The sequence below is a fragment of the Echinops telfairi genome, unplaced genomic scaffold (assembly GCF_000313985.2).
Source record: "Echinops telfairi isolate 266 unplaced genomic scaffold, ASM31398v2 ScPeMD7_60;HRSCAF=208, whole genome shotgun sequence".
Taxonomy (NCBI): Eukaryota; Metazoa; Chordata; class Mammalia; order Afrosoricida; family Tenrecidae; genus Echinops; species Echinops telfairi.
Window position 1 is genome coordinate 38,719,989 of NW_022103958.1, and position 22,090 is coordinate 38,742,078.

The 22,090-nt window shown below is 52.9% G+C and overlaps 1 protein-coding gene across 7 annotated transcripts in view; it reads right to left on the bottom strand.

Moving 5' to 3' along the window:
• The window catches only part of ARNTL (aryl hydrocarbon receptor nuclear translocator like), a 132,270-nt gene that overhangs the window by 28,832 nt on the left and 81,348 nt on the right, over nt 1-22,090 (bottom strand). For 4 of the 7 annotated variants that reach the window (XM_045291128.1, XM_045291126.1, XM_004711551.3 and 1 more), the window contains exons 3-8: nt 7,326-7,450; nt 5,173-5,283; nt 4,321-4,471; nt 2,179-2,217; nt 1,849-1,890; nt 114-271 (exon numbers count right to left, since the gene is read on the bottom strand). In XM_045291128.1, coding sequence (XP_045147063.1) covers nt 114-271; nt 1,849-1,890; nt 2,179-2,217; nt 4,321-4,460 — 379 coding nt within the window. In that variant the 5' untranslated portion in view covers nt 4,461-4,471; nt 5,173-5,283; nt 7,326-7,450. Of the gene's footprint in view, nt 1-113; nt 272-1,848; nt 1,891-2,178; nt 2,218-3,385; nt 3,475-4,320; nt 4,472-5,172; nt 5,284-7,325; nt 7,451-14,683; nt 14,702-22,090 lie in introns of those variants that run through there. The other 3 variants (XM_045291127.1, XM_045291130.1, XM_030885845.2) reach the window with 3 other exon arrangements.

Sequence of the window (22,090 nt, forward strand, 5' to 3'; positions counted from 1 at the left end):
ACCCCCCACCCCCGCCTACCCCGAGGCTACACATATCCAAGTGTAACCTCAGAGACTCGAGACCATTCATTGTGGGCTGAGCACCCAAAGGACAGTGAGGGCTGGGCTCTCACCTCGGAGGGTTTTCATGTGCTGAACAGCCATCCTCAGGACGGTGAGTTTATCTAATTTCCTGGACATCGCACTGCATGTTGGTACGAGGGAGGCCAACTCATCGATAAAGCTGTTCATTTTGTCCCGGCGTCGCTTCTCAATCTGACTGTGAGCCTCCCTGTGCAACGACAGCAAACGGGTTCTCGCGAGCTGCGGTCAAGGGCAGTGACCACGGCCGTGACGACGACGGGTAAGCGTTAGCCCTCCTCGGCAAGCGTTCCCGGACAAGGCGACTGCAGGGATCCGTCAGGTTCCCAATTAGGCTTTGCTACTAGAGTCACCGAAAAGTGGTCCCGCTCCCAGGCTAGTACGAGATTTGGATGTGTACCTTATCCTTGGGATTAAGGAGAAATATTACACACATTATTTTGTTCAGAGTAAACCCAATGGCTCGTTTCCTCCTCGTTGTCTTTGTGGGTGGGTAGGGTGGAAGGAAGGAGGGCAGTGGAGGCTTCGGGAACAGCCCCCCTTGGGGGCCCTGTGGGGCCCCAGTGGGCAGCACTGAGGTTGGGAAGAAGTCGCTGTGCAGCCAGACGAGGGCCTTTACGGCTTTCCTGCCGGGGCTCATGGTCCGAACCACCATCCTCAGTACAAGGAAAGGCCCACCCGAAACAGCAGATGCTTTATCTGTGCCCAAGGGCTTCCCATCCTCCCAGGAACACCACACTCTGGTCTCCCAGGAGGTGCCAGCGCTGGCACACTCTCGCCTGCAGCAATCTGCCCGTGTGTGTGCCTGTTCTCGAGAATGCGCGATGCGTGCACTGGAAGCGTAGGGAGAAGGCAGGAGTCTCAGCTTAGCAGCCTCCTACCTGCAGGCCCCTGACCCTGTGGGTCGTGACGTGACAGCACTGGTGCCCCATGTGGGAAGGGGTCCAGTGTGGGTGGAGGCAACAAGGACCAAGTTAGAGCGTCGACTCAAGGGCGTGGGCCATCCCCACGCTGTAGGCTCTGGGTACGATGTTCCGTCTATTACTAAGTGAACTGTGTCTGACGAACTCAAAGCAGGGATCCGAACCCGGCCTCTGTAAAGATGCCCATTTGGAAATAAGGTATTTTTGTGGTGGTGGTTGATTAATGAGCTCATCACAAAGTAAGGGGGAACCCTAAACCTAATCACTTCTGAGCCGTGTCTTATCAAAAGAGCAGGACAGGCACCCCACCCCCACCCCCCGGGAAAGACAGACACCATGTGAGGGCCTGCCTCAAAGCAAGGAAGGCCAGGAACCGGCCATCTCCAGGGAGGGGGACTGCAGAAAGAATGGACGCGGCCGGGACAATGACTTTAATGTTTAGTCGAGACAAAAATGCTGGTCCTTTCAAGGCATCCACTACGGGCTTTTCTCTTATGGCAGCACTGGGGAACTGAGACACAGCCCAAGAAAGGCCCCTCCCAAAGCTCCTCAGGTGGGCCCTGGGGCAGGAAGGAGCAACCTGCTACAGACCTGGGCTGTGTCCTGCTGCCCCCAAGTCCCCTTCAGGCTAAACATGCTCAGCAACGAGGGGGGGCTGGCTGAGCCTAGTGGGCACAGCCGGGCAGACAGCCACATTGGCCCCAGGCCTATATACTCTCTTTCCTGCTCCTGAAGGGCATGACAGTACGAGAGGACAGATGGCCGGACACACAGAGCTTCGTCTGGGGCCCTTAAAGTCACCATAACCAGGTTACTCTGCAGACAAATGAAGTTCTAAGCTCACCTTGCATTTTTGATCCTTCCTTGGTGTTCCGTGTACTCTAACCTGGAAGGTACAAAACAGAAACTGAAAACGCCTGGACACGATTGGCAAAGGGATGCTTTCCTGCTTTGCCCCTGCCCCCTCTCCCTACACACACTCAAGGGCTTGTGGTTGTTAGCCAATTGGCGGAGGGTGGGGGTGCAGCCATCCTGCGTCCCAGGCTGGAGGCCGCCTTGCTTGCCCCCATGGAGCGTACTGGTGGGGCCCGGCCTACGCAATGGGATGTGTAATCATGCCAAGCGAATGGCCAGAGGGACCCTGAGGTTCAAATGACTAGGGAGACACCGGTACCTTCCATGAGGGTCATCTCTGTCTGTGTCCATGCTCTCTCTGAAAGAAAAACAAGAGACGTGGCAGCCACTGCTGAACACACACAGACAGACTCTCATCAGGACACAGAAGGTTCTCATTGATCCAGAAAGCGTGGATGGCCACGGGACAGATTCGTGACACAGAGTCGCTTTTAAAAAGCACAAAGAAATGATGGCTCTGCCACCCAAACCCATGTGGCTTCCGGATTACCCACCACTGGCACCACCACACCCCCGTCATTCTGGATAAATGGAGCATATGCCCCTTGTAAACACACCAAGCGTCAAATATACCTGCGCACACATATATATATTTGGGGGGGGGTGTGGCGTAAGGAGTGGGAAGCCAAGGCACCAGCAAAGAGGTCCCCAGCAGAGCCACGGGGCAACTCTTCATTAGGCACCACTACCAAGTGTTGGGGCTTCCAGCCTACCCACTCGAGGGAGGGCTGGGGGTGAAGTGGGGCCGAGGGGCATTGAACCCTGCTTGGCTGCCAAGGGTTCGGGGGTGATGGCAGGGGTCAGCCTCCCTTTTCAAGTCTCATGACACCCTGGGTTTCAGTAGCAAACTGATCTACAACCATTGCAGGGAGCATCCCCCATGGGAGGTGGTAGCGGCCCGCTGCCTTCGCCTCCCCCTTTCTCCTTTATCCCAAAGGAAGGAGGAGATGGCTCCGCAAACAACCGCATCTCGAGGGCAAAAAGAACGACATCACGTCACGGACCTTCTGAACTGGTGGTCCCCAGCCAGAGCCCTCGGTTTGCCCAAGGCAGAGAGTTGCTACCGCTGGTCCTAAGGCTGAGAGGAACCCACGCAGGCGTGTGGGCCCAGGCTGCCCCTCCCGCTCCCTTGTGCCTGGAAGCGCACCTGCTCACGGAGGCCAGGCAGCTCATCAGGGAGACCGCACATAGTCTCCGTGGACTAAAGGTTGGCACACTGGCATCCACGAGGAAAACATGAAGGCCTCGGGTGGTAACAAGGTGGGAAGCTACAGATCCAGGTAACAGGGGGTCTTAGGACACGCCAGTGGCTCCGCCATCACTTGCCCACGGCAGGGGGAGTTCACTGACACCACCACCTGGTCCTTTCTGCTGGAAAGGTACGAGTGAGGCAGAAGACACTCACGGCCCTCACACCCTCTCCATCCCCTGGGCATTTGCTCTCTTGATTATCTGGGATAACTTACATATTACTCATAGCATCTCCTAGTGGGCATCTGACCTCCAGCCACTGGGCTCCCCAAATTCGACCTGTGAACTTCAGCAGAAAGGACATCTGCTGTAGTGGGGACACCTCCTGGGAGATTTTCCCTCATTAAAACAACAGAAAACCTCTTCAGTGCACAGTTGGATAGGATTGTACACGGTTGCCTCGGCAAAAACAAAGTGTGCCTCCAGAGAGCACTGGGTGTTTGTACAGAGAGAGGGGAGCTGACTCTAAGTGTGAAAATTTACGTACTCAAAAGAAAAGTCATCAAGACTAAAAAGAAACAAAAATACTACCGTATATACTCAAGTATAAGCCGAGTTTTTCAGCCTATTTTAAATGCAGTTTTTGTGGTAAAATGAGGTGCCTTGGCTGATATTCGGGTTGGCTTACACTTGAGTATATACGGTATTTAATACACCAAGCATATGCTAATTTAAATCATGCTTCAAGACCACAGCCCTGTTCCGATCCTGCATTCAGTGACAACCTCCATTCACTCATTCATTCAGTGCACAACCATGAATTAAGCACCTGGTGTATGCTGTCTTTGTCAGCGAGATTGCATACACAGCCTTAGTCCTCTTACTCAACGGGACAGAGGGGGATGAAGAGCAGAGGAGAGAGGACTTGACTGTAAAGCTGCTCTTCTTCCATTCTTGTGGAAAATAGGGCTGGGGGCACGCTAAGACCCCAGCATTGCTAGAGGCTCCCTCCTAGACTGAAGGCTGGGAGTTGGGTAGTGGGAGCAGGAGAAGGTTGTGGGGATGGCGGAGACAAAGCAACCAGGTTGCTCTGCCACCTGACGTCTGCTCTACTCCCAGCCTTTCCCACCCGAGGAAGAGAAGCAGGCGCTCCGTGCCCATGGTCTGACACCAAGTGGGAACCCGAGCAAGAGGAGGCTAGAGGCCTTACTGGTAGTCCGTGCAGCTGCCCTTCCGTTTGCGATTGCAGTCCATGCTGCTGGTGCCGAGGGAGCTGGAGAGAAGGTCGGTGGGCCCTGGGGACATGAAGTCACTGATTGTTGAAGAAATGTCCATTCTCTGGTCTGCCATATTTGGGTGTTCTGGAATGGTTATAAGGGGAGGCACAGAGGCAGGTTCATTTCAACTAAAGATTTTAAAGTGGGTGAGGGCCGGTGTGTGTGTGTGTGTGTGTGTGTGGTGGTGGTGGTGGTGGTGGTGGTGGTGTCTGTGTGGGGTGGGGGTATTGTTCACACCCTAGCACATCTGTCCTGATAGTTGCTCAGTGGAAGGAAGGGCCTGCAGCAAGCCAGATACCATGTCTGCTGACTTCTTCCGCACTTCTAAAGGCAGTCCCCGTGTGCAAATGGTTACACCCAAAGGCTGGACTGTAAGTCAACCCGGGGACAGACTTGCCCCAAATGGGGTACTGTCAAGCCTGTGAAGCACAGGGGGAGTCACCATGGGTGGAAGTCAACTCAGTGGCAACATTAAAGAGAAGAAGAAGACATTCCTGAAGGAGTGGCCAGCATGGGTAAAGGTCTGGGTATGTGGGCCAGCATGGCCAGCTCGGGGGTTCCAAGAAGGGGTGGGGGCTGTGAAACTGGGGAAAGCAACTGGGAGCCCCACAGCCATGCTAGGCGCTGGCCCTGAGCACCCACTCAGTCCTGGACAATCCCTAACAGGGTGGGGAGCCTTGTATGAAGTAATGAAGACGGTGCAAACCCATCTGCAAAGCCTTCTGCCACGTTCTATTTTGAAAGCATGGGGCTGCGTTGGCCCCAAAAACGAGGCCAACAAGTACCTGGCAAGGGACTCCAACTTCCACAGCACACCCGGCGACTGCCGCGGTCAAGCGTCTGAGCGCCACACACGGGGGCTGTCACTCCCTCTCCCTGGGCCCAAGGATCTTCATCTGCAAAACAAGAGGGTGGGGCTGAAGACCCCCATTGCCTACCCAGGCCCAGGTTCCAGAATGCCGACAACAGGAGGCCCGGGAGGACTTAGGACTCGAGCGTCCTGGGGAGATGAAGGAGAAGCCGTCTAGGCAGAAAATTCATGTCAGGTCCCAGTTCCTAGAGCTCAAAGCACAGCAGAGAGTCAAGGGGACAAGGAAGAAAATGTGCGACTCCCAGGGGTGTGTGTGTGTGTGTGTGTGTGTGTGTGTGTGTGTGTAGAAACAGAGTGGGGCCCGGCAGCCTGAGAAGGAGCAAGCAGGAAAGGTGCGCCCAGATCCAGGAAGTCACACTTCTCTGGGGAAGTGGCACGAGGCAGGAGTCGGTGAGGCCTCTGGTATTTGGACATGCCCTGGCACGGTCTCCTGCCACCTGTGAAACACGGGCGCTGGTTGAGGCCTCTGTCTGCGGTGCCCTCCAGCTCCCCCAGGCCTGCAGAATTGGCCTGGCCTGACACCAGTGGCTTGGACTGTAGCACTGAACAGACCTCGGGTCGAGTCCCAGCTCTGCTATATACATGCTGCTGTGTGATCCTGGGAAAACTGTTTCCCTGCCTCCCAGACATTCATTGCGCTCTGTCAATGAATACAGAACGAGGTCATAATTGTTCATGGCTGGGCAGCATTGGAATTTTGGTGCTATGGCTTGCGAGCCGCGTGACCGTGGGCACGTTTGACATCGCTGCGCCTCTGTTTCTCTGCCTGTATTATGGGGACACTGATCACTACGGACAGCTACGGAGGCAGTCAGGATTCAATGCTTCGGTTCAGGACAAGCACAAAGACAAGGAGGCCCCAGGACCAGGGACTGGTGCCCCAGGAATTGGGAGCTGGAGGTTTGCTAGGACTCCTCAGGCGCCTGGGGGAGCTGTGGCCAAGTCAGGCCGGCGGGGGTGGAGGGGTGGGGGACAGATGAGCCTGTCTGCTCCCGTAAAGAGTGGCAGTCGTAAAGACCCTGACGAGTCGTCTGAGATGGGACCAGCTTGATGGCAGCAGGTGTGGTCTACTTTGGTGTGGGCAGACATGCCCACGTTTTCACCTCCCAACCCCCGCGCATCTCTGTGCTCCCGGGCCACCGTGGCCCAGAATAAATTCTGGCAGGTGGGACTGAGAGGTCAAAGGGCACACGGACAGCATTTTGGCACACATAGAAACACTATCCTCTGGAACAGATTCAATAATTCCCAGCCCCAACGGGTATTTTTAAAAATTCCTTCTGGTAGTGTTTATAAGTGTATAGGCATTTCTCTGGGTTCCTTCTGGGCCTGTTCATGTCCTTTTTCCCTACCTGCCTGCCTAGCGGGGCTGGGGCTGGGTGTGGCAGCTCTGCTGAAGCCTCTGCACCTGCTGGTACTTGGAAAAGCTGGAGGCATGCCTTCCAGCATCATAGTAATATGCCGGATTGGGGCGGGCAGGGGGAGTCGTTGCTGAGATGAAGACAGACTCCACGCTGGAAGGCCAGCCAGTGCAAACAGTGGGGATCATCATAGACTAGTGTCCGAGATAGGAGCAGCCAGTGAAACCCATGCCCTCTCCCCTCCGAGGCCCTCCCCGCTGCCAGTACTCCCTGGGGCCACTTACTCTCCCACTCTGCTTCTAGAGACCTCAGCCCTCCCTTCCCTTCTCTCCGCAGACCTCCCTCTCGGCTGCTAACTTGGCCCCTGACTGTTCTGAGAAGGGTGTTCAGTGATCACGTCTACCAGCCCAAGTGAGTGCTCCTGCTTAGGCCACCACCTCCCACTGGTGCTGAACCTCACCGCGCCGGCCTGAGCAAGATAACCCCTCGGGGTGCCATCCCGCCTGCTTCCTCAATTTCCCCCTTCCCAGTAGATCACTCCCATAGGAAAAGAACAAGAGTTTGGAAGGAACTTCCATTTGGGAGGACAAACACAGTTTACCCCGTTTTCTTCCGGCTGGAGTGGCTGGGTAGCACAGATGGTGAGATGCTTGACTATCCTAGTGCCAGGGATCAATATTGCCAAGAGAGAGGATTCGCTCATTACCTGAAATGACGGTTCTCGAGCCGCAGGTCCGGCCTGGGAGGAACAGCCGCAGGACGCGCTGGTCACCTCACAGAGATTCTCATGTTTTGTAGTCCCTGTTCGGGCAGTCAGCTTCTTCCCAACACCTATGGCACGGGAAAAGAAAGCCGAGACAGGTCACTTGGGGCAAATGTTAAAACCTCACCTCAGCTCGGGAACGTAGCCGAATCCATGACACGGCGTGAAGGCTGCTTGGGCTCAGCTCCACATGTGAGCCACACGCCCCAGCTCTGCAGATGACAGGACCCGGGAAGAGTGGCGAGTCTTCTAGACAACGTGAAACCCAGAGGTCAACAGGGCCAAGACTAGACAGGAGAGGCAGAGGGCCTTGAAGAAAATGCTCAGGAGGCTGTTTGGCGATCCTTCCGCTCCTTGGTAAGCCTCAACTGCCAAAGATATGAAGGACTCCCGAGGGAGAGATTGTCTGTGAAGAAACGGCACGTGGATTACTACAAGAGATGCTTGCACACGCCACTGAGAAGGAAAGGAGCTGCAGTGTGCACACCTCCTGACACTGGCCAACACTGGTTGGGCCTTACTGTATCCAGATACCCTTGCTATTGGTCCCCATGGAGGAAGTGTCTTAGCCCTGGGAAGAACTCTTGTGAGGGGGATACAGTTACTTTCCCCGTTTTCAGATGAGATGACTGGGGCACAGAGAGGCCGGGCCATTCATCAAGGCCACCCAGCTGACGAGTGGTGGGAGCCCAGAGCATCCACTCGATGGACAAGAGGCGACTCAACTCCCTTCCCAGTGGCTGTCAGTTGCCTGACAAGGAAGAATGGAACCACAGGAAAAGAAAAAATTTAAAACATTGGATCAAAACGCAAGGCGGGCTAATCCACAAAACTAACTGCCAGGAGAGCGCGAAGATGGTTCAGGAAGATGTTCATTATGCTTCCATCCATTAGGACGCACACGGAGCTGAGAGCAATGGGCTCAGAAAGGGGGCTAGGGCTAACCCAGCAGCAGCACTCCCCCCGCCCCCCCCCCCCCCCCCCCCCCCCCCCCCCCCCCCCCCCCCCCCCCCCCCCCCCCCCCCCCCCCCCCCCCCCCCCCCCGCACCCCCTGCTACAGGGGCCCGGGGCCTCCTGTCTGTCTGCCGACCCTCCCAGGATTGCTGTGTCTGGAGAACTGGCTATAAAGGGAGCCAGGGGCCTCACAGCCTCCATCCCTTCTCCGCTTGAGATGGTAAGACGTTGATTTTAAATGGGGGCTCCCCTGATCTTCCCCAACCCGAGTCTGGAGTTTCTCCCACAGCTAGCTGACCCTGCAGGCAGCTAGTAGTTTAACTGCTGCAGCCTTTGGATTTTGCGACCTCTGTCCTGAGCGCTGTACAGGTCTTCAAGTGGACGTCCAGGACTGGAACTGACTGTGCCCTTCCAATGAATACTCCTCTTTGCAACCGGATTCACAAGAGGGAGGAGCAGCGCCTCTCACAGCCTGGCTCTGCTAACCCTGCAGGGTCTGAGCGTGGACAAACAACTTGGCCACGAGTTTGGCCCTTGTGGTCTTTAAACTGAGATCCATGGACAGAGAGACCTTGGGGCAGTGCTGCTGGGGGATTAACCCACGTGATTCCCTCTGGGAGATTCTCTCCAGGTCCCTCCAGCACCCTGCATGGCTGAACCCCTATCTGGTCACTGTGGTTCCCTCTGCCCATCCCTGCCAGTCTCCTGTGCTGCTCCTGCTCCCACCCCACTCGCCGTCTGCCTTCAGCCCACGGAGGAAGCGTTCTGTGCCTCTGCGGCCACGGCCACGGCACCTCAGCATGGCCTGCTTCTGCCCCACCCCGGCCCGTCCATGCCGCTCCCCACAGGCTTTGACAAGGAGATGAAAGTGAATTGCTGTAACACAGAATTGTTTGGGGAGCACAGTTATTGTTCCCAGAGGCAGTCTTTTTTGAGATATGTATATCTCATTTTATTGGAGGCTCTTGCAGATCTCATAATAATCCATACATCCATTGTATCAAGCATACTTGTACATATGTTGCCATCATCGTTTTCAAAACATTTTCTTTCTATTTGAACCCTTAGTATCAGCTCCTCTTTGTTCCCCTCCCCGCCCTCAGCCTCCCCCCCAGGTGGCCCCTTGATACATTACAGATTATTATTCTTTTCAAAAGGCAGTCTTAAAGATCAGTAAAGAAAATAAAACAACAAAAACAAGTGGCTGTAACTGTAAGTCCTTGAGATGGTGCGCACCGCAGTGACTGGTCACGCTGAAGGTCACCTCAGTTACAACCACCTTGTCACTATCTCGTTGTGATCTGACCCACACGGGGAAGCCGCAGCAAAGACAGACAAGAATCCTAGAGCTGCGGACCCATCCTGGCCTGGGTCCAGTGAGAGGTGGGAAGGCTGGCAGGCTGAGCCTGTCCATCGTCATCCTCATCCCAACCTGCCATTGAGGGCACTGAGCACTGAAGAGTCAAAGCTATCTTGCTGAAGACCACCCAGCTAGCAGAAAATGAAACCAGACTCCCACCAAGTGCCATGCTCTGAGCAAAACAAAAGCCAGCCATCCTGGGGAAGGGAGGAGGAGCCGGGTGCCTTAGAGGTGGTGCCTGGGGCTGTGTTCCATCTGCAAGGTCCGCGATGTGAACCACCAGCACCTCTGGTGGAGAACGACGGGCTGTCTACTCCTGTAGGACAGCTGGAGTCTTGGAGACCCACAGGGGCAGTGCCAGCCTGTCCTACAGGGCGGCTCCGGTCGGCACTGACTCCATGGCAGTGAGTCAGGTCTGGGTTGTTGGGAAGGAAGGCGGGGGAACAAGGAAGTGAAAGAAGAAATGCAGGGTCAGGAAAAGCAGCGGAAACGGAGGAAATATGTTCTTTCTGAGCTTCCTTGTAGTGAGGGTGGAGAGGGTAATTCAGTGCTCGCGGTTTCAACCCAGGACACGTCTCGGGTCATCAGGACAGACCTGAGAGAGGAGAGGTAGCTGTGCTCCAGGAGCTTCACTGGGCAGGGTCTGAGCAACCCTGTGCCAAAAAAGGAGCTCTGTGGAAAGGCGGGGCTTCCTCCGTTTTACAATGGGGTCTCAGCGAAAGCCTGACCCCCCTTCTGTCTATGCCCCCGGTGCAAAATCTGAATGGAGTTCTGCTGAGGGTACTCTGTACGCCCAAGATGCTTGGGGAAATGGCCTTCATTGATGTCCCTTAAGAAAAGGACATGGCACCCAGGGAAACGCAGGCAGCTGTGAATGAACACTTTGGAAACAGTGTGCTTCCTGATCCAACAAATGCCCATCTCCCCGAGGACCACTCTCGGGTGGTCATGTCTGCACCCTGCCAGGCACCAGCCCGGACACAGTACATGCTCATAGGAAATGCTTTTCTCGTCATCCCCCAAACCCATGGCACATGGCCTGGCCCCTGCTCTCCTACACCGTGCTAGTATCTGACGGGGACACGAATGCTGAGTTGCTCCAACATGGGGGCTCTGAGCAGAGGCGCCTGGCCTTGTGACAGATGAACTTAGAGAACACTCACCTTGTGAGACCAGGTGCTTGAGCCTAAGGTCATGGATGCTTGGACCAGGGTCATTCGGAGAGCATTTCTGTCTTTCCTGGCCATGCCAGGGCACTGGGGACACAGGGAGATGGGCAGCCCTGATGCTCAAGATACCCTCAATCTATTGGGAGAGACACCACTTAGATCAGAATGAGACAGCGCAATCAGTGAGGCAGGCAGGGCCACGCACGCAGCATGGGCACAGCTCCTGGAGGATTTCTCACGTCACCGAGGCAAATTGCCACCAGGTGGCAGTCAAGTGTCTTGAGGAAGAAGTTGTGTTTAGGGTGTGGAGGAAGGTAACTGGGTAATGCAAGAAGGGACCAGGAAGGGGAAGAGGCTTGAATCTGGAATGGGCATTGGTGCCCCAGCCTGGAAGGCACTGGTTCTCAGGGACAAGTTTGTGGAGAAGAGCCACGTTTGTGGCATTTATATACCCAATCTTACTAGCAGCCCGTGATACTTGGGGAACCCCAAATCAAACAGAATGCATTTTGGATGAAAGGGTTAGAAGGGTCAGTTGTGAGGGTCTCCTGGGGGGCCGGATTCCCGGAAGGTAGTCAGTCTTTCTTTGTGGGAAAGGCTCTCAGTGCTGTCAATGGGAGCCATACATAACGAGGCTAGCCCATAAATGTCCCAACGGCAAGCTCCTAGCCCAGTGCAGGTGCTCAATAAATGCTTGTAGAAGGGGGTGTATCCCTACACTTTTTTCCAGGTCTATCACTGGGATATAGAATGAGAATAAGCTGACCAAGAAGATACCAACCCAGAATCTTAGTCCTGTCATGGGATCCGTGAGGGAAGTGACCCAATTCCAACGGACAGTTGAGCAGCTTCCCAAATAGTGGATCAGGCGGGGAGGTGAACAGGGAGGCCTGGAGAAGCAGCAATGCATCTGAATCCTGGTGTTGGCGGAGAATGCTGCATACAGCGCGGAATGTGAGAAGGATGAACACATTCGTCTTGAAAGAACAGCCAGAGTGCTCCTTAGAGGTTCGACGCTGTCTCGTGTGTTTTGGGCAGAGTTAAAAAGGAAGAGACTGGATGACACTGTGGCTGCAACGATGGGCTCAAGGATAGGAACCATTGTGGGGATGACACAGACCAGACGGTGCTTTGTTCCCTTGTCCACAGGGTCGATATGGGTTGGAACCAATGCGTGGTGACAAGAAAAACAGCAACTGAGGGCATGATGGTTGGTGAAACAGAAGGTCGGTGAGAAGCAGAAAGGGCCTCAATGAGATGGAGAGACACAGAGGCTGCCCCAGGAGGTTCCCACGGGGCGAGAATTGTGGGGGCAGCCCAGGACTCAGCGGTGGGTCATTCTGCTGTGCTGTGAGTTGCCACTATATGTCGGAGCCACTCGACAGCACTAGCAACCACAACAGGATGGTGAGGGCCAACAGAACCACCATTCCTAGAGCCACTACCTGCCTATGCAAATCAAGGGCACGGGTTTAAGAAGTGACTGCAAAGTGATCAGAATTCCAGGAACCACTAGCCCTCTTTCAAATAGCTGAACTCAGCTGAACAGGCTGGCTCAGTGTCTTCACACATGCGCTCTGATGGCAGACTTACAGGTGCCTAGTCCTGATTCTGCCATGTGTTACTCTCTGAGGTTTACGCCTCCGTTCCAACGTGTCTCGACTATTGGAACATGGAGCACATCACCTCACTTTGTGTGCTGTCCTGTAAGATAGAGGTAACAGTCCTACCTATGCCAAGGTAAGTGGTAAGGGTTAAGTGAGATCTGTAAGTGCTGAGAATGGTATCTGGCATACAGTAAGCCCTCTGACAGCTACTATTATGATGATCTCATTGAATCACCGCAACAGCCCACTGAGTGGTGATTCTCATTGCAAGGACTTCACTTCACTTAGACCTACAATAAATGCCCATGGAAGCAGTACTCATGACATCAGCCTACTGCACTCGGCAAATCTGCTGCAAAAGGCCTGTTTAGAGTGTTAACAAGCAAAGATGTCACCTTGAGACAGGCCTGAGCCAGGGAAACGTCAACTGCCACCTTTGCATACAAAAACTGGGCAGCGAATATGGAATACCAGAAGATAAGTAATGCATTTGAATTACGGATGGCAAAAATCACTGGCTATACCATGAACTGCAAATAGAGCACACAAGTCCATCTGGGAAGAAATCAAGTTAGACTGTGTGGCAGTTACATAATTTCCTGTCACCTTGCGAAGGAGTGGAGTCTTGCCTGTCAATCAGGCCATAGCCAATGAGACCTCTGTGCGGGCATGGCCTTCTCCTAAGGATTCTGGGTACACCTGTATTTTTCCCTGGAGATGGAAGACTCTCTCTGCTTCGTCTTCCTGTTGACAAGACACATGGAAGAGTCACGTGGAGACCCACACCAGTACCAAGATGCTTCCACCGCCCCTGGATCCACAAGACTTTCCACCTACCGTCCTGTGATCTTCCTGCATTCAGCATTATTGCAGGGCTGCATGAGTCTAAAGAGGAATTTATGGACTAGTATTGACAAAGGGAGTAATATCAGACTTATGGACTTGATCTGGATTGGGCTGGGATGTTTTCTTAAGACGCATATGAGTTTCTCAGGATTTGTTTCTCTAGTCTACCCTGACTAACACAGAGTGCTCCTTAGAAATGAGAATGGCCAAGACTGTGAACATGCAAGGAAGGATCAGGAGAAAGACATCATGCGTGGTCAACGGAGAAAGGTCCTTGGTGCCTTGGGCAGACACAGCAACCACTGTGAGGGTGGTGCAAGATGGGACACTGTGTTGCTCGGTTGTACACGGGGTCACTACGAGTTAGAACTGACTCCACAGGACCAGGCAAGAACGACATTCTCAGACTGTTCTCTTGGATGAGAAAACTAGCTTCCTGAGAGGTCGAGTTGTCTGACCAAGATGGTGAGTTTAAAGGCTCTGATCTTACCACCATATGCCTTGGCCACCATGCAAAGCAAGAAATGGGTCCACACCACACCGGCACTTTCCACTGTGCTTGCCATAGGCTACTGGTCCCGTGGGAGGCTAACAGATGTTACATGGTGAGGGAGAAGGAAAACCAATGGCAGACAGAGGGAAAGGTGCTGGCTTGAGCAGGTGGACAGGGTGCCTCCCTTCGCAGCCCTGAGGAATCTGATGTTCAGGAGCAGCCATCTCCAGTTCCTACATGTTCTCGTCCAAATATCTTCACTGCATTAATCGCTAATGCCAACGGTGCTTGAGCCACATCCATGGAAACCCTGCTCCATGAAACCATACAGGATTTAGAAGGCACAACTCCTCCCACCTGCTCCCCTCCCATCCTGCCTTCTGCCTTGCAGGACGTCCCTGCATGGCATGGACCAGCTTTTGGGGATCCTCTAAAAGCAACCCCAAGTCAGAGACTCCGGCACCCCATGAGTGGTCTCTGCCAGGTGTTCCGCCCTGTGCAGGACTGCTAAACTGAAGCTATCTATCCTCTGCCTCTCACCACTAGCACCTATGCACTGTCCACGTGCCCCCTCCTGCCCCCCCCCCAATCCAGGCCAAACCTCAGCCTTTTCTGAGGATGCGCCCTCCAGCCTAGTCCCTGGCAGGCTGCCTCTCTTCCTGACCTGCAGAGAGAGCACAGGGGCCGACTCCGGCAATACCACAGAAGGATCAACAAGTCACCACCAAGGACCTGCAACTGGAAGACACACTGGCCTGCCCCCACCCCTTTGTTTTTATTGTTGTTTTGTTTTAAATGCTGCAGAGCAAGAAAAGACAGCCTGGTCCTAAAGATTTGAAAGAAGAGTACTCTTTCCGCCAAAAAAAACTTACTGCCTGAAGTTGAAGAAAATTCTGGAAAACATCTGCATCTTGTTCTAAAGGAAACAAAAGAATGCACTGCAGTTACGGCTGTGTTTTGCCAGCCTGGGGAACGGTGGCCTTACAGGTGCTCTTCGCGTCTGGTGGAGGAGAGGATGGGGCTGGGCTGGGTAGCTGGGTGCAGAAAGGAAAAGTGAGATGCCTTCTTCAAGATTGTGGGGGGACTTAAAAAGAGGGCAAAGCCTAGAAGACAGCTTTGCAGGAGCAAAAAGCAATACTGAAGGATTTCATGAGTGGCCTTCGCGTGTTGCCATAGTAAAGGGCAAGACTAACTACAAAGTGAGGGGTGGGGCCTGAGGGCTGGCCAGGGAGAGGTGAGTGTGTGTCTGTACACACACACACACACACACACACACACACACACACACAAGAGCGCGTGCACGTGCACAGAGCTCAGAGCCACCCAGAGAAGGCCAGGCAGCAGGCATGTATACTGAGCCAGTGTGACCTTGTGTAGGAGAGAGTGAGGCTGGGGCTTTCCCCTGGGCTCGGGACCAGACAAGGGAGTGTGTCACGTGGACAAAAGGGTGAGGATTCTGGGTACATGAAGGCCAGGGTGGCAATCAGTGCAGGGCGTCTAGAGCTAGTTCGCCTGGTTTCCGATCCTGGCTCTCCCCTTCACAGCTGTGCAACCTGGGAAAGTTACCTGACCTCCGGGTGCAGTGCTATGGGAAGGTTCCTCCTGCAGGGTGGGGTGCAGACTGGATGAACCCTATGTGGCAAAGCCCTTGGGGTCCTTGGCATGGGCGTTTTGATGACCTGTGGAATGGAGGGGCTGCAGGCTATGGGGAGTGTGCACTGCTGACCGCGCGCGAACACGGGCATGAACTCGTGGAGAGCAAAGGACTGGAGACGACGAGCCGAGGGCAGCACCCTTGGCATGGGGAGGGGCGGCACCAAGCGAGGGGACACGAGGTCTGGGAACAGGGAGTCTCTCCACCAGGACGACTGTGGGGACAGCTGGGAGGGCACTGGGACTGGCCAAGAGCAGTAGGAACAAAGAGGACTCAGGAGACTCTGAAAAGTGAATGGGACTTGAAGAGACCCTTCCACTTTACAGGACAAAACCTTCCGGTGGAAGAGACGATGGCTCGGTAGCTAGTTCCAGGGAAAGCTTGGATTAGGAGACTGGGAGAGCTGAGTCACCAGGTGATGAGTAAAAGAAATTTGGAGTTGCCTAGGGAGATGAGATGGAGGAAGACAAGGATGGTGATTGGAGGGAGAAGGGGGACCCCAGCTGCCAAGAGCCGAGCTGCACTGGGGAAGGAGGGGCGAGGGGGTTGTGTGCAATAACAACACCCAGATGAGGGGTCTGGGCACTGGGAGGCAGATGGCATGCTGACCCACTCAGCATAGGTTTCTGACTTGCCGTTACGGAGGCCCACGAGGGCACTGGCCACCCTACTGTCTTAAAAGCTGTCACTCCGACCGCACCGACTGAGAGCCCATCGATGCCAGGCAATGTCTGAGGTAAAAGAATGGGCAATTTGCGGAAATCTCCACCACGAACTGTTTGGCAGGCCAATTTCAATTCAGGGCCATTTCATAATAGTGAAGACAGTGTTAGCATGCTGGTCCACCACCATTCATCAATCTCTCGACAAGTATGTGCTGAGGGCACCAAGTGCCAGGCTCTGTCCCCAGGGTGGCCTGAGTGGGAAGGCAGAGGCAGGCCCAGGTCCTCAAGTGGAAGGCATTCTGGGGGAGGGAGGCAGACAAACAAAATCACAAGTGGTCACACAGGATGCTAGAGAGGGGTGAGTACTTGGGAGACTAGTGGTGAGATGGGGAGTCAGGAGGGTCCCCGAGTTGAGATGTGAGGAGGGAGAAGTGGGGCGGGGGGGGGGGGGCGGAGGAGCATTCCAGGCAGAGAATGGTCAGAGTCCCAGGCTTTGGTGGAGCTGCCGGGGTGTCAGAAAGCCAGCTAAAGGCTGAGGGGGATGCCGGGAGTGGAGGCAGCTGGAAGAACAGTGGGGGGTTAGCAGAAGGCAGCGATCCCACAGGGCTGGTGGGCACAGCTCTCAAGTTTTAACACAGCAACTCTGGCTGCCGTGGTGAGAAGAGACCCTATGTGTGTGCGCATGTATATGCATGTGTATGTATATGGTGAGTAGGGTACATGTATGTGCTGTGTGTGTTCATATAAGTGTGGTGTGTAGGGGTAAAGGTATGTGATATGTATTCATATAAACATGGTGTGTAGTGTGTGGTGTGTAGACGATGTGTGCATGTTTATATATGTGTGTACATGTGTGTGATATGTAGAGGTGCATGTACACGGTATATGTGTGTGTGGTGTGGAGGGGTATATGTGGGTCTATGTATATGGTATGCATATGTATGTGCTGTGTGTGGCACAGAAGGACTGTCTGTATGTGGTTTACGTAGGTATCATCAGTGCATGGTATATGGGTGTCTATCAGCTGTGTACATATGTGGTGGTGGGGTATATGCATGTGGTGTGTGTGGAATGGAGTGTGTGTGTACGTAGGAGTGCACAGGTGTGTGTGTGTGTGTGTGTGTGTGTGTGTGTGTGTGTGTGTGTGTGAGAGAGAGAGATGGATGGTGAGGGGCAGACAGAGAGGCCCGTAGAGAGCGAGCCTCACCCACGGCAATATGGAGGAGAGCGTGAGGGGCTCAGCCCTCGACTGAGAGAAGTGGGCGAGGAGGCCGGGACACAAGGTCAAAGGCGCCTGGGCAGAGAGACCTGGTGGGAGTGAAATGAGTGACCAGGAGGCAGGACGAGCACTTGTTGGAATGGGAATCCACTCGCCAGACATAGCCAACTGGCCCTCGTGCCGTGGGGTGTCATTTGGTCTGCAAACTACAAAGGTATGATGGGAGTAGAGGGGGGGAAATCCAAAGCAAGCTTCGCTTTCCAAGCAGTGTGTCCTGTGTGACAGCCGGAAGAAGGGTGACAACATCAAGGGGAGTGCCACCGGAGGGAGCCATGTCAAGTCTGAGATGCCTGAGGGGTGTCTCAAGTACATGCACTCCATGCCTGTACCTGATAAGGAGGGTGCAGTAGAGCAAGATGCTGACTGCCGGCCACGCGCTTGCTGTACTGAGCACAGGGCATCAGCCCAGGGCGGTCCCTCAGACAACCTGGTTGGTCCTCACATCCACCTTTCAGGTAAACGACTATTATCGATACCACACAGATACCAAGACTTACTTGCCCAAGGCCATGTGGCTGTTAAGGGCTAGAACGAGGACTGGAACCCAGACCTGGCCAAAGCCAGGACTCGGACCGCATTGTGTTGCTTCAGTGACTCAGCAAATCAAGCAAAATCTGTCCCAAGTGGGAGAAAGGGGACAGGACAAGCTCGTGCCCACCGCTCCACCCTCCTCCAGCTCAAGGAAGCCTCGGCCTGTAACCAGAACAGGAACTAGCCACAGTCCTGGATGAAAGGGCGAACAAAACTCTCTCTGCTCTGTCTGTTTCGACCTTGCTAAAGTGTACTCGGCAAGCACAGGCCGGGAGGGTGACTGGATCTCTCCTTGAGGTCTCAGGGTCTTGAATGCCGCAGATCGGAGAGGCTGGTCTGAGGCAGCCACCTCAGCAAGCTGCTCCTCTAACTGAAACGCACGCACCGTTTTCTCTTCATCTGTCTCTTTCCGACAGCGGGCGGGGGCGGGGGCAGGAAAAAGAATCCCTGGTTTCAGTTTCATTCCTCTGCGCCCTGTTTCCACGAGGGAGTGCCCTGAGTCTCGGGATCTGACAAACACGCCGGTTCCACCGCTCAAGCCAAGACAGTGCTTCTGGGGAAGCACTCAGCGCCAAGCAACACAACATCCCAACACAGCAGGCAGGACCCTCCGAGCTTGTACTGTGTGTCAGTCAGCCTCCTCACCTTGGTTCTCAGAGGAACGTGGGCTAAATCTTCACAGAGGGAGCGTTAGGGGGACAGCCTGAAATACCCCAAGCCTCCAGGCTGCCTGACTCCAAAGCATCGTGACAGGTGGAAGGGGACTGCCCTTTCTGCATTACCAATTTTCTCTCTCTTTCTCTCTTCCAAATTAACAGAAAGCCAATCAGCAAAGGAAAGCAACCAAAGAACGGGTGGCCGATTCACAAATGGTGAACACAAAAACCAAGTTGCTGTGACTGAGGTGCTGGCGGGTCGGACTCGGAGAAGCTACGTTTGAATGTAACAAAGCACTGCCTGCCCCGCGCCACCCTCACTATCGCTATGTGTGAGTGCACTGTGACTGCCACTGTGTCCACCCATCTCCTTGAAGGTCCTGGCGTTGCTCTCACTGCCCTTCTACTTGACTCGGCATGCTGTCCTTTGGCAGGGCTGGTCCAAGTCCATATGATGAAGTCTCTAGGGAGCGTCCTGGCTGGACTTGTGTGCGACAGATGTGTTCATTACTTTCAGTATTCTCGGCCAGCACCGTAATTCAAATCCACTGATTCCTCTTCAGCTTGCCTGATCCAGGTGACTGAAAATGCCAGGCTTCGTCGCGGCCACACTTTAGTCCTCAAAGTGGTCGCCTTGCTCTTCAACATTTTAAAGGGTCTAATATGGGTACAGAACATGCTCGGCCTCGTAAGGACCAAAATGTAAGAGCGAGACACAATCAGATGCCACGTTCTCTGCGCATCGTAGCAAAAGTGATAGCGGAGAAGAACAGGCAGCATCAGTGGAGCTGTGGTAGATGGTCAGGTAGACAGTGCAAACAGGAACTGAAACAGGTAGAGCTTGAGGGGGAGAAACGGCACTCTAATATCAAGTTGACAGCCAAGAAAAAGCTATGCAGCAAACCGTGACTCGACAGCACACACCACCACAACAGAACCCATCAAAACCTTTCACATTTTTGTACCTTCTGACCCAGTAATTTTAGGTCTAATTAAGTTTTATGTCTACGCACATCATCTGGTGTACATCATTCATTTAAAAATTATGCCCCATAAGGAGTTCGGGGGGAGAGGGAACAGGGGGGTGGATCAAAGGGAGACAAGGTCAAGGAGTCCATATAGAAAAGGAATGTTTGGAAACTAGTTGTGGCAGCAGTTGTACATTCTACTTGACATGGTTGAACTATGGTATCATATGTATATGTAATAAATCCCAACCAATAAGAAATAAAAATAAAAATATCACTGACTATAAGGAGCACTGGTAGTGCTGTTGGGTGAGTGTTGGATTGCTAACCCCAAGGTTGGCTGTTCAAACTCACCAGCTGTTCTGCAAGAGAAAGATGAGGCTATCAGCTCCCTTCAAGATGGACAGATTTGGAAACCCCATGTAGGGTCTGTGTGAGTCAGACTCAGACTCTATGATAGAGGGATCATCAGGGAGGACACAGCTCTCCAGCAGTGGATGATTAAAATGATCCAAAAGCTCAAACCAAGAGGATTGGCTAGATAATTTATGGATATACATTTAAGATGAAATAGTATGTGGACACTCAAATTATTCTTAGAAGTTTAAAACTACATGAGAAAAACTCTTGGAGGGGGGAAATTTAGTTAACAACAAAAAAAGAAAATTATATATGTTTACAATAGATCACAACTCCAATCTCATTACCTAGTTACAGAAAAAAGATGAGAGAAAATTCATCAAAATATTAAGAAAACTGGCTCCAACTGGTGAGACAGGTCATATCTATTTTATTATTAATTTTATTATTATGACTTATTTGATATTCCACCTCTTTATACAGTGAACACAAATTATCTATATTGAAAGTGTTTGATAGACATAGAAAGAACTGGAAGAAAGTAAAGCGAAATGTCAGCAGACGTCTCTGAGGACCTATCTTCATACCTTCTGAGCCACTCACTCCACGAACGCAGCGATGGTCACCTTTCCATTTCATCCGCTGCACACTTTCTCCAATGAACACGCATTCCTTTTGGACAATCAAACCAAACCAAACTAAAAGCCTTAATACGAAGCACTCAGATTTGATGTCGCCATAACAATATCATAAGAGACTTAAGAACTCTCAAGCTCTGCATCCTCAAAGATTTCCAAAGGCAGAGAAAATTTCAAGACACAAGCTCCCCTAGATTAAAATCTCATTACATGTTTTGATACCAAAAAGTGTTCAGGAATTAGAAAATTACTGACAGCACACATCCTACCCACCCAGACTGAAACCAACAAATGGATGCTAGTCTTCTGTCCAGCCCACCTTTGTCTCTTTGCTGTTGTTACAGATTGAATGACTGTCCTCCGAGAAGACAAGCTGGCTGTAACCTCCAGTACCTTTGAACGTGATCTTGCTCAGAAGCAGGGTCTTAGAAGATGTGATCAGTTAGCATGAGGTCCTATGGGTGTGGCGTGGGCTTGAATCCAGTACAGGTGGTGTTTTTATACAAAGGAAGGGCCCCAGGGAAGACAGCCAGGTGAAGAGGGAAGCACAGGCAGAACACAGGAGACTAAGATGCCCTGTTCTTCTAAACCACCAAGCCAGCTGCTGGTACTTCGTGGTGTGGCAGTCCCCACGGGCAGCACGAACTTTACAGGAGCACAGCTGTTCCCTCACGGGGACTCTCCTGACAGCGGATGCCATGGACCTTCCCGTGGTCCTCAGATTTGGTGGAGAGCTAGGGAGGGACCCAGGTAAGGGTAAGAAACCTCAGAGGGATCCAGCTGTACCCATCAAGCTATGGTGTCTGAGTTGATGCTTAGGGTGCCACCTGAGGGAGCCCGTTCCTCCCTGTGTGCTTTCCATGGCTCCCAGAGCAGGTGGGACCTGGACTGTGGAGCAGACAGGACACAAAACAGCCAAGACCAACGAGGGAGAAAGCCGGGAGGCTGGCTGCTTTTACTTTCTGAAAACGTTTACACTTTTTTTTAATGTACCTTTGGGAAGGGGTGGGGAAAAATGATGCAGAGATGAAAAAAAAGATTATTATAAGAACTGTACTTCAGAGTCTGTTAAAGACGATATATTTTCTAAAAGAAATTATCTTATTCTCTGAACAAGTAAGGAATTCTGACTTCTACCGCATATCTTTATGTAAAAGGACATTTCTAAGAAAAATGAAACCATTTCTCTTTATTTCAATTCTGTACTAAGGTTTGTTTTTACCCTAGCTATTTTTTTATGGCCCATGATATCCGCTCCCCATTTCTTCCTCCTCCCTCCACCCCCTCCTTCACAAACCGTTGATAAGTTATAGATTATTTTTCCCATATCTTACATTGTCCTCCATTGCCCCTCACCCACTTTTCCGTCATTGGTTTCCCCTGGGAGGGAGTTCTAGTTTGATCCTTGTGATTGGTTCCCTCTTTCACCCCACCCCCCCACCCTCCCCTAATCCTCCTGGTATCTCTACTCTCCTTCTTGGCCCTGAGGGGCTTATCTATCTTGGATTCCCTGTGTTGCGGGCTCTTA